Source organism: Camellia sinensis, chromosome 3 (genome assembly GCF_055761805.1).
Source record: "Camellia sinensis isolate YWXY chromosome 3, ASM5576180v1, whole genome shotgun sequence".
Taxonomy (NCBI): Eukaryota; Viridiplantae; Streptophyta; class Magnoliopsida; order Ericales; family Theaceae; genus Camellia; species Camellia sinensis.
Window position 1 is genome coordinate 51251563 of NC_138963.1, and position 12128 is coordinate 51263690.

The following is a 12128-nucleotide window of genomic DNA, read 5'->3' on the forward strand; positions in this document are numbered from 1 at the left end:
TGAACATTTTTCCGAATTAAAAAAAAAATATGGTGTGCATTTTTTCTCAACAGATAAATATAAAACAAATACTAAGATAATTCTTACATTTAGAAAAAAACTACTAAGATAATTTACTGAACTAATAAAGAAGTAGAAGAAAACACATAAATGTACAAATGACTAATTTTATTAATACATAAATCATACTCGCATAACAAATGACCAATTTTATTAATAAGTAAATCATTAAGTAAATCAACAATTTGTAATGATATGAAAAATATTTTTCAGTTAACCATTTTGTTAATAAATAAATCATTAAATCAGTGTGAGAAATGTTTTTAATAAATAATTTTTATAATTTATCATTGCATAGGAGAATAGTTTTTCCCCCTAAGTATTGTGTTGAATTAAAATATATAACAAACTATAGTTATAATTTCTAATATTATACGACTGATTCATATTTTAAACAAATCTTATGGGTGTATTTGTATTTTATTAAAAAATAAAGATTTATGTTTCATAATTGACCAAAAATGTTTGCGTAATTACGGAAAAACATGTTTCATAATTAACAAAAAATGTTTATGTAATTACAGAAAGGAAAATGCTAGAGGTCCCAAATTTTCTACCAAATAAATGACCAAATGTCTCACATGGGTGTAGGGCCCACAAAATTGCGGACCCCACACCCATGTGAGACATTTGGTCATTTGTTTGGTAGAAAATTTGGTGTCCCTAGCATTACCCTTACAGAAAAACCTGTTGCATAATTGACCAAGAAAAGTTTCGTAATTACAAAAAAACCTCTCAACATATGGCCACCTTTAGTAAATTATTTAAACTAAAAGGGCAAAATCGGAAGAAAAAAAAATCGAATCTGAACCAGTTAACCGATTCTTATATCTATACTAGTTTAAGAAGGCCCGTGCAAGGCACGACCTACTATTACAGTATATTTAAGTTTTGTATTTTGATAATTTTCTTAAAATTAAAATATTGTTATAAGAAATTGAATAGAATAAATCATTAGATTTATAATATAATTATGTGGTATGATATGTATAATTTTGTGATTTGTTATACAACTAATGATGTACACTCCAATTCTATTACCATATCATTTTTGGGAATTTATGAGTCTTTTAACATTTCTTCCGAATTTATTATAAAAAAAAAAATTACAGTGTGTAGTTTTTCTCAACAGATAAAAATAAAACAAATACTAAGATAATTTTTCCATCTAAAAAATAGGAGGATTTGGTGATAGACCCATCACTGTCTAATTTATCTTTCAAAAGGACAAGAATTATATAGGTACTTTCAAAACCCCTTAATATTTTAAAATTTGTTTCTTTTACTATATTACCCTCATATCTATCAACTCTCTTATTAAGCCATCTTCACAGTGTATTTCAGAGTAAAATTTTACTTTGAATCATAGTAAAATAAATTGATACTGGTACTGATTTAAATTGTATTCAAGAAGGATTAATTCCTACCAAATATTATCATAAGTCTACTGAACAATTAAGTTCTACTAATAGAAGTCAAATGCATATCAAATATAAATTACGAAAGGGATATATTTGTCAAAATAATGTTTGTTTCAAACATCTTATCCATAAATTTAAATTAATTTATGTGTTGCTACTTCTGTCTCTTTGGTATCAGAGCCAAGTAGTTGATGTGTTGCGTTATTGTTGAGTTATTCTTTCTGTTTAATTTTCTCATTTCATCTCTATTTAATTAAACTCCAGTCTCTTCATTCTTACTTAACTTATCTTTGTATTCCACTTTGTCAGTAGCCATCTACCTTTTGTCCCAATCTAGTGTAAATCCTTAGGTTTAGGCAGTTGAAGGATATAGGGGTTCCTGGAAAGAGTATGCGTGAACACACAGTATGTGAAAACATGATAAGTTATAAACGAATTTCGAAAAATTTGATTTAATTTTATAGAATTAAAATGAGTTTATTATTCACAAGTAACTCTTCAGTTAGCTCTAGATCTACAACTCCAGCTCCTATCCCTAGTACGGATGTACTAATTAATGAAGAAGAACATGAATATCAAGATGTTGAAATTGATTCAAGTTGGAATATTCCTAAAGTCAAAACTAAAGAAATTTACAAAACTAGTTTTTTACAATCCACCTTTAATGTTGATTTATAAGCCAAAATTGTTGAACAAGTTTATGCTTTAAACAAAATTAGGGAAACTTGTCAGTTATTATCTAAAGAGTCAATCAGAAAACATCTCAAAGTTGGTCATAATTTTATCTATTTAGGATTAATCCAAGTGGGAATCAACCTATTAACCCAACAAGGTACAAATACTTCTGTCCTTTTATGTTTACATGATGCTCGTTTTATTAATTACAATGCTAGTGTTATGGGAATGATGGAATTTGGCCTGCATAAAGGTCCAGTACATTTTAATTGTTTTCCAGATTTTACTTTAAGTTTACGTGATCCCCATATATTAAAAACTTTAACACTAAATATTCAATTATCTAGTGAATATACTAATATGTTAGAAAGTACTCATAACATTGCTTTAATCTATCGAATTTGTTACAAGTGTATTAAAACTAATTTGAACGTTCAAGCTTTAACTAAAAGTCACAAAGATAAAACCCTATTTATCCAAGGAAGCACTACTGAAACTAATATTTGTGTTCCAAAAATGATTTGCTGGAAATATATTAATCTTCCCGATGAATGGGTTACAGTAAATGAAAATTACTCCCAAAATCAACAATCTTCTACCAATCATGATATTCAAAATATTCAATAATTTAATGATGGTTCTGTTCATATTAGATTTAATGGACCCTATAGTCAATCCTTTTGTCATAGTACCTCTAGTTTACCTACTGAAACTGATAAAGATGAAATCTTCAATACCCCTTTGTTTACTAGAAGAGATATAAAACTACACCTTTGTGAGCCTTCTTCACAAACCCAACATACACATAGTAAATTAAAAGGAATTGATAATTCCTCTACTTCTCAAATTAGTAAACCAATTTACTCTACTCACACACATCTTCAAGAAGAAGATACTATATCTCAAGATTCACCTACTCAAACTAAATTTGAAGTTGTTCCTCATGTAAACCCACAATTGTTAACTTTAAGTAAACCTTTTACTCCAGACCTTAATAAACTTCATGCTGAATTCAAATCTATGGCAAATAAGTCGAAAAGACACACATATAGGAATACTTATGATACAAAACAACAATCTAAAATTACCACAAAATGGTATAAATTTATGACAAGAATCAATACTGAAATTAATTTCTTTGATTATTTAGAAAATTATTATAAAAAAGTAAACGTTATTACAAAAACTAAATGGAAAACTTCTCCTTCCACTTCTGTTTTATCTAGTCACCCTCCTTTAGAAACCATTCTAATTGAACATAAAGGGAAAATTGTTCATGCTTCTCCTTTTAAACTCCTTGGTGAAGAATCTAAAATTAAAAAAGTCATTGAACAAAATAATTATACCAATCGATGTTGTGGAGAAATGGTTTGGAAATACTCTTCAGATCCTAGAGGGCACTTGTGATCTTCAGCTAGTCACCTGAAAAAGAATGAACACTCCAGTCGGGGGTGCCGGAATTAGCACTCCGATGGATAAGTCAGTATCCACTCTTTTGGTTACTTATGTCTTAAGGTACACTTACTTGTTCTCACATACCTCATGTTAGAAGACACTCTCCTTATTTATAGTTGTCCTTGATGTTGACGGTTGGGCCCACTTTTCTTCCAATGAATAATCCATCATTTGGCTAACTGTTCGTACTTGACTATTCGGCTGATTTGGTTATTCGACCTTTATCCCTCCGGGATAGAGCCGTGTAATTCACTTGGTTTCTCTCTTCAATCTATTCGGCCTTCGAGCGTAATAGAATTTATTAGGCCCCCACAATTGCCCCCCAAACATCCCATTAACGTTAGCTAATTGGCATGTTTGGTCCTTGGACCTAAAGGGTCAGAAAATACGACAGTATCCCTTACTTCAATGCAAGCGTCAGGGCGCTTACTACTTTTGAGCATCATTATAGTTTCCCACCCCTTCGTACATTTTACTCATTTAATACGATTTGAAACCGTGTTGTCTTTTTGTCTGTATGTTCTTTCTTGTGTGCTCAAGATTTCTTGTTGCCTGTTAGTTCAACTTCCTCGCTTCTCGCCTTCTGTAACTTTTTTTCGCTCTTTATTGTCTTCCTCATTTTTTGTAAGTTTCTCTTTCTTCCACCTCGACTCCTTTTTCTTTGTTTGCTTGCTGTGTAGAGTGTCCGTTTTTCATGCTGTGATGGCCAAACATCTGAGAGCCCTTCTTTCTGCGGAGCGAGTCTCTAGTTTCTGTCACCACTTTTCTATTCCTGACGATGTTCATCTGTCACTTTTGGTAGAGAACGTGATTGACACGGAAAGGACTGACGAGAGTACAATCGTCTTTCCTCTCCTGTCAATCACGGAGGGCGGAGTCCGTTTCCCTCTTCATCCACTTTTAAGGGCTGTCCTTCGTTATTGGGGTTTAATCCCTTCTCAGCCAAATGTAAACTTTTTCCAAATAATAGTGGGTATTATAGAACTAAACCGGCGCCTTAGGCTTAACCTAGGAATCCCTGCCATTCGGTACTGTTATGTCTTGGCCAAATCCTCTGGACGGCAAGGGCACTACTTTTTCAAGGCCAAGGACACCGACCATCACTTGGTCACTATGCTTGCCGGCTCTGGCAAGCGAGTTGACGATGTTATGGTTGTGGTTCGTGGAAACTGGGAATTCGGCGAGGGTGAAGATCGCCAAGATCCAGTGCCCAGGCGAAGGGGCGAACCAGGTGGCCATTTAACCCCCCCACGAATTTTTATTAAACTTCTGGTTCAAATTCCAAGTGTTTACCGTTTTATTTGTGCAGGAAACAATTTGAAGAAAATTCTAGTTTCAGCGGACGACGCCGTACTTGCGCAGATCAAAACAGTGCTCCAGTTCTTTGGCCGTCCGAATTTCCAGAAACAAGGGAGGGTGACCTATATTCTTCTTAGATATGAGCCAGCCTACACTACTTTCTTGGCCGCAGAAAATATTCCGATTCCAAGGGGTGAACAGTACCTTACGGTGCTTATTTTTCCCAGCTTCAAAAATCTTAGGCAGGTCGGTTTTAAGGCTTCAGACTCAGAACCGGCAGACAAACAAGCAGCACGAGTCGCTGAGCAGCTGAATCAACCACCTTTGGACGGATTCGACGGACTAGAGGGGGGAGGTTGACGCGGCACTAAATTTGGCTTTTGAGGAAACCGGCCTCAGTCAACCATCTACTTCCCATTTTTCTTCTTTACAACCACAGTATTCGACAACCATGTTGGATAGGTGACCTCCCGGATTGTCCCGGCATCAAGCAACCGGTCAACTTCTTCAACGACGGCAACAGTGTGTTCTGCTGCTGATCGCCGATTTTTTTGAATAATCAGCTTGCATTTGGGGTCAACATTTAAATGGCGCTGAGAAACAAATGAATCCACCCCCGGCATATCATACAGCAACCATGCAAATACGTCAAGGTTGCTGAGTAAGAAGGTAATTAGCTGCTGTCTGTCGACTTCATTCAAGGAGGCGCCAACCATGAAGAACCTATCAGGATTCCCATCAATTTCAACTCGATCCAGGGCTTCCGTGGCTTTTTCATTTGGGAGCCGCCCAACATCGTCGAGGCTCTCTCGATCCGGCACCTCAATAGAATTCACTTCCAGCTCTCTTGTTGTCTTTGCGACAAGGAGATAGCAAGCTTGTGCCGATTTCTGAGAACCACAGATTTGTTCAATACCACGTTTAGTCGACAAGCGAAGCAATTGATGATAGGTGCTGGGCACGGCCTGCATGGTATGCAACCAAGTTCGTTCCATGATGAGATTATACAGCGAAGGAAGCTTGACAACCAAAAACTCGATGATCAGGGTGTCTACAAACCTTCGTTACCCGAGAAACTCGGCCAGTACTTGAAGAACCTAAGGTACATAGGCTTGCGATGGACCGGCCTACACACGTTTCCAGAGTCTATTGGGGATTTGCAATGCCTAGAGACTTTAGATTTGAAGTATACTAATATAACCTCTTTGCCGAGTTCAATTTGGAAGGCAAAGAGCCTTCGGCATCTCTATATGACCGGGGTGTCCATTCAAAAGCCATCATCGAAAGAGTCTTTGACTTCAACATCAAAACTTGAGACCTTAAGGGGGCTCGTGATTGGTTCTGAAGAGGAATCTGATGAAAATGACAACTATCGGTTGGACCGGTTCATAGCCCTACGGAAATTAGGACTCACTTGCCATTCTAAATCGGTAGAGAAAACAGTTGAGTGCATTTCGCTACTCGACAAACTTGAAACCTTGAAATTGAGATCAAGAGGCCTTCCATTTGGTCAACCTTCAGACCTCGTGTTAAGTTCTTTAAAAGACCATCAGACTCTGTCAAAATTGCATTTGTTTGGACTGATAAAAGATGAGATACACAATCTTTCTCTCAATCTCAAAATCCTTACATTGTCGATGTCGGAACTAACAGAAGATCCGATGCGTGTGCTACGGAAGCTGCGTCGGCTAAACATCCTCAACCTCTTAGCACGCGCCTATGTTGGGACGGAAATAAGATGTCTTTCTAGGGAATTTTGCGAACTCCGCGTCTTGAAATTGTGGATGCTGGAAAATCTAACGCAATGGACAGTGAGGAAAGGTGCTCTGCCCCAACTTGTAGAAATAGAAATTAGAGGCTGTGATTATCTGGAAAACGTGGAAGGGTTAAAGGAGCTTCCTGAATTGAAAGAATTGATTTTGACAAACATGCCACAAGTGTTTGTAGTAGATTTGAGAGAAAAGTTGGACAGAGACATAGTAGTCACCAATGAGTGGAAGTCTTTCTCTCTTGCCTGTAAGTTCAATTTCTTCACTACCATGAAAGTTTTTTTTTAAATTAAATACATGCATGTTCGGATTTAGATATTTTTCATTACAATTTACATGTAGTTCTGTAATCAACAATAATACATTAAATTACTATACCAGGCTTTCTATTTTAAATTACATGAACAAGACAATGGTTTTTGAGAATTGCTACTATTGGATCATATGCCCAATTTTTACTATCTTTTTTCCATCTAATTTGAGTGAAAATTTGGCTAAAAGGTTTGATATGAGATTGAGCACTCCAACCCTTGGTTTTTTGTTTTTTTCTTTTCATCAAATCTTTTTTGAAAAATTCCAAACTTATTAAGGCCTGTTTTAATAATTTTTTATGAAAGAAAATCAACTCTAATTCTTAATCTTTTTGAAATTTCATCAAATTTGAACAAAAATATGACAATGATTAGAAATTATGTGTGTGTCTACAGAGTTTAGACACACCAGTTTGTTTGCTGAAATAATAAAAAATAAATCTAGCACAATCATAATATTTTCTAATAAAAATCACAATATGTTGTAATTTTTTCAAAAAAAATAAATATTTGTGACATATATTTACGTTTTTAATGCAGGATTAGTGCTCACGGAGGCTGGAGGCAAATCTAAATCGCAGGTCCCTAATAAACCGCTTGGAAGTGAAGACAATTAATCACATTTATAGAGAAGAAAATACTTGTGTCGGCAACATAGCAAATCAAGAAATTCCTGCTAATGAAGAAATTCATATTTTTCAACATCCCCCTCGTATTTGTAATTAAATGTTTGATGAAGCTAGGATGGTCTACTATCCTGTAACCATTTACTTTTTTATCCATAATATTACTGCTCTACCGTTACCAAAAAAGAAAAAGAATGTCCATTTCTCAGTTTGCCCATTTACTTTTTTATCCATAATATTACTGCTCTACCGTTACCAAAAAAGAAAAAGAATGTCCATTTCTCAGTTTGCTGTATTACTACTCTTCACATCACTGTGCTTTTCTATGTAAAGTAAAGTTGCAACTCTGTTTCAATTTGAGTTTGGCTTGATTAAATAAATGAAAATATTATATATAAAGGGGAGAATAAGCTAGCTTATTGATTTATTAATTTATTTAGATTTGATCAACTCTCTATTTTTTATATATTTTTTTATAATAAGCCAAAAAACCAGCTTATAAGTTACTTCTCAAAATAACCCAAACAAAATATTCTACTAAATCAAATAGTTCAACATAGACCCATAATAATAGCATAGAGAAGGGAGTGCATTATACTAACTTTATTACTGTACTTTATCTATTACAATGATATATGTGCAACTGCCTCAGGGCTTTCCTGGCATATATATATATTAGTTTAAAAAGGCTGGTGCAAAGTACAGATTATTATTACAGTGTGTTTAAATTTTATATTTTGATAATTTTTTAAAAATTGAAATTTTGTTCAATGAAATTGAATAGAATTAAGAGTGTTCGCAGTTCAATTGCGGCCTAAAGGAACCTCTAATTCACCATCCGTCCGAAACTAGGTGGATTGGAGAAAATCAATCCGCAATCGTTTGCCGAATTGGTGGATGCGAATTAAATGGATTGACGGATAGATGTGGATCGGTTTGACAATTTATATTTTTACAAATTTTTAACATAATCAAACCCATCCACATAAATTATAATTATTTTTTTTTATATAACAACCAAATCTGTATTTTACATATATAATAACAATTCAATCTGTCTAGCTTCAGGAAAATCGTGGCCTTAATACACTAATCCAGCATATAATTTTAAAGTCCACCCTTGAAAAGCTAGCGGCCCTGCAAGTGTAGGCCATGAAACATGCACCAAAATTCTAAATAGGCTGATTTAATCACAAGCCCACTAAAAAAAAAGGGGTCCAACCCCTTCACTGAGACTAAGTTTAATAAACAAACACTTACACTCATTAATAATTAAACACTTACACATGTGCACTATCAGAACCCATTAAATTTAATAAACAAACACTTACACCTATTAATAAACAAACACTTACACATGCAAGAGATTTGATACACTATCAGAACCCACTAAATTTAATAAACAAACAAACACTTACATCCATTAATAAGCAAACATTTACACATGCAAGAGATTTGATGCACTATCAAAACCCACGTGCTACCCGCTAACAATTCAAACACACCCATGTGATGGCAATAACCAGCAGCTATTCTAATGCTAGACAGAAACACCGAAACCAAGAACTATAAATCATTAGATATTAAGGGTGGGCAGCGGATCATTAGATAAATCATTAGATAGTTCTTGGTTTTGGTGTTTCTGTCCAGCATTGGAATAACTGCTGGTTGTTGCCATCACATGGGTGTGTGTTTGAATTGTTAGCTAGTAGCACGTGGGTTTTGATTTCTGTCCAACATTGGAATAGCTGCTGGTTGTTGCCATCACATGGGTGTGTTTGAATTGTTAGCTAGTAGCACGTGGGTTTTGTGCATCAAATCTCTTGCATGTGCAAGTGTTTGTTTATTAATGGGTGTAAGTGTTTGTTTATTAAATTTAGTGGGTTCTGACAGTGCATCAAATCTCTTGCATGTGTAAGTGTTTGTTTATTAATGGGTGTAAGTGTTTGTTTATTAAACTTAGTGGGTTTAGGGTCATGCCATCTGGTCGAGGTGCTGCCAAGGAGTTGACCGAGGTGCATATGGATGAGCCAGATTGTCAATATGATTGTGGTATTGCCGAGATCTTGTGTGGTGATATCGAAATCCGAGATATTTGAATAGAGGACAAGAGTACTAGATTAGTGATGTGCTTAGTTTGGATAAAGATGAGGTTGTTAAGTGGTTCATCCATATCTAACTAAGAGTCTGAGATAAGCATTATGCTTGAGTTCTATGAAGTGAGAGACAAGGGCACTATTAGCTATAAAAGTAAAGGACCCCCGTGGGTCTAAAGTATGTTTTTACTTGTGTATTGAGTACTTGTTTGATATCTTTGAGAGATAAGTTGACTAACTTGATCGTCGGAGTGCCCCCGAGTGGACAAGCCATCGCGATATTCTTGTTGGCAGGTGTTTGGTTTGATCTATACTGTCGCGTGCTCTCCAACTAAGTTCCTGTTTGGTTGTGAGGTTGGAAATCAACACCCATAATTTGATGCTGTTTGTAAGAACTTAGAAGAATATATGGCTAACGCCGGACAAGAGATGAGAATCGAGGACGGCATGCACAGTGAGGAAAAAGAATATGTAGACCCCAATGATAGGGTAGGAAATGGTGATGAAGAAGTGCATGAAGTGAATCCTGATGTCCACAACACTGCAAGGGGTCGTAATGGTAACACTGCAAGGGGTCGTAATGGTCCGAGAAGAGGCAATTAGGAAGAATACTACAACAAAAGCGACTGCCATGTATGGAAAAAAGACGTCTGATGAGAGACAACGAGCTGAAGGAATTAGCAAACAAGTTGACAGATTTGCAGACCGTGGTAAACTTTATGATGTAGAGTAAGGTGATGTAGTTGGCATAACCTTTACCGGAAACACCGACTCCGGCAGGAAACGCTGACACTCAGAAAGAGGGACAGGCTACAGTACCAACAGTCCCCCTGCATGAGAAGAGACCAGGAAATTCACATTGGCGATCCCAAAACGCCAGACGGACAAAATCCTAGCAGGAGGAGTCTCAAAGAACTTCAAGGACTAAGGGGACCCAAATCTGGGGATCTCGACAGGTCAATAGGAAGGGCCTTTGCTTTGATGATGTAGCAGACAGAGAGAAGTCTAAAAGAACGCATCCCAACATAAGGAGCGACTTGTCGAAGAGGCTGAAGTCAACCGATAGCTGAGCTCGTAGATGGGCAAAGGAAGACTTGCGAAATTACCTGCAGAAGAAAAGGCAAGACGTCGAGATCACGTCCATTGCCCAACCGAAGACTCCATTTTCGGTGGAACTGGATGCATTCGAGGCACCGAAGTGATTCAATATTTCAAGATTCCAGATCTATGATGGTAAGTCAGACCCAAACTTTCATGTTGGTTTATATTTGAATGCAATGGCTTTGTGGAGTGGGAATGAACAGTTGCTATGTAAGATGTTCCTATCAACATTTGGGGAAATAGAATTAGATTGGTTCCACAAATTACCAAAAGGGTGTGTAAAGAGCTAGGAAGGCCTAGCCGAGATGTTTGTGGTCAGGTTCATTACAAACAGGCTACAACATTTAAGGTTAGATTCCATGTTGGCTTTGAAGATAAAGGCAAAGGCCTTAGGGCTTACGCCAAGAGGTACTACAAAGTTTACAACCAGATCCCGACTTGTAACCAGGAACTAGCGGTCGTATCTTTTAAGAACTGCTTGGAAGATGATTGCCCGCTTCGGCAATCCCTTGTGAAAACCCTCCCAAAAAATATAAAGGATCTTATGGCAAGGATTGATAAGTACGCAAGGGCGGAGGAAAATAGGAAAGCAAAGAAGATGGGCGTAGCAAAGTAGGAGAAAAAAATGGCTCGCCAAAGTGTAGCCGAGGAAATAACGGTGCCGGCAAGTCGGAACCTGGATTGAAGGCTATGTAGGCCGCGAGCATAGTTTTCAAGATCCCTATCTGCAGGGTCTTGGAAAGGATTAGGAACCAGACCTACTTTAGGACACCACAGAAGATCCCTAGGAAATATATGGGCAGGAACCCCGGGAAGAGTTGCGCCTATCACGGTGAGAATGGGCACATGACTCAAGGGTGTAAGGCCCTAAAACAACACTTGGATGACGCAAGGACACGAGAAAAGTAGGCAAAACTGGCCCAGGCACCTGGAGCAACACCTCTACTCCTACATCTACAAGTGGATAGACCATGAGTTATCAACGTGATCCACACAAAGGTCAACGAGAACGAGATCCGAGGCGAGGCACAGAGGGTAAGAAATCTACAGCATGTCTACCAAGTCCAGCAGAAGAAGCCCCGCATAGAAGGACACCAGGGACTGATGATTTCATTCACTGAAGAAGACCTAGACCTAGTACAGTAGCCGCACAACGATGCTCTTGTAATGACTCTAAAGGTTATAGAATGCTAGGTAAGGCACATACTGGTGGATCAACGCAGCTCCTATGACATCATATATGTTAGATGCTACAAGGAGCTTGGCCTCCATAACGACAATTTGGAACAATCCGACAGCCCCATTGTTAGATTTA

General features: G+C 36.9%; 1 protein-coding gene across 1 annotated transcript; it reads left to right on the plus strand.

Annotated features, from left to right (window-relative positions):
- The first annotated feature begins 5604 nt into the window (after positions 1-5604).
- LOC145820997 (putative disease resistance protein At1g59780) lies at positions 5605-7811 on the plus strand. Its single transcript, XM_082917628.1, has 2 exons — positions 5605-6926; positions 7531-7811. Coding segments are annotated over exons 1-2 (1074 nt in total). The 5' UTR covers positions 5605-5854; the 3' UTR covers positions 7533-7811.
- The last annotated feature ends 4317 nt before the right edge of the window (positions 7812-12128 follow it).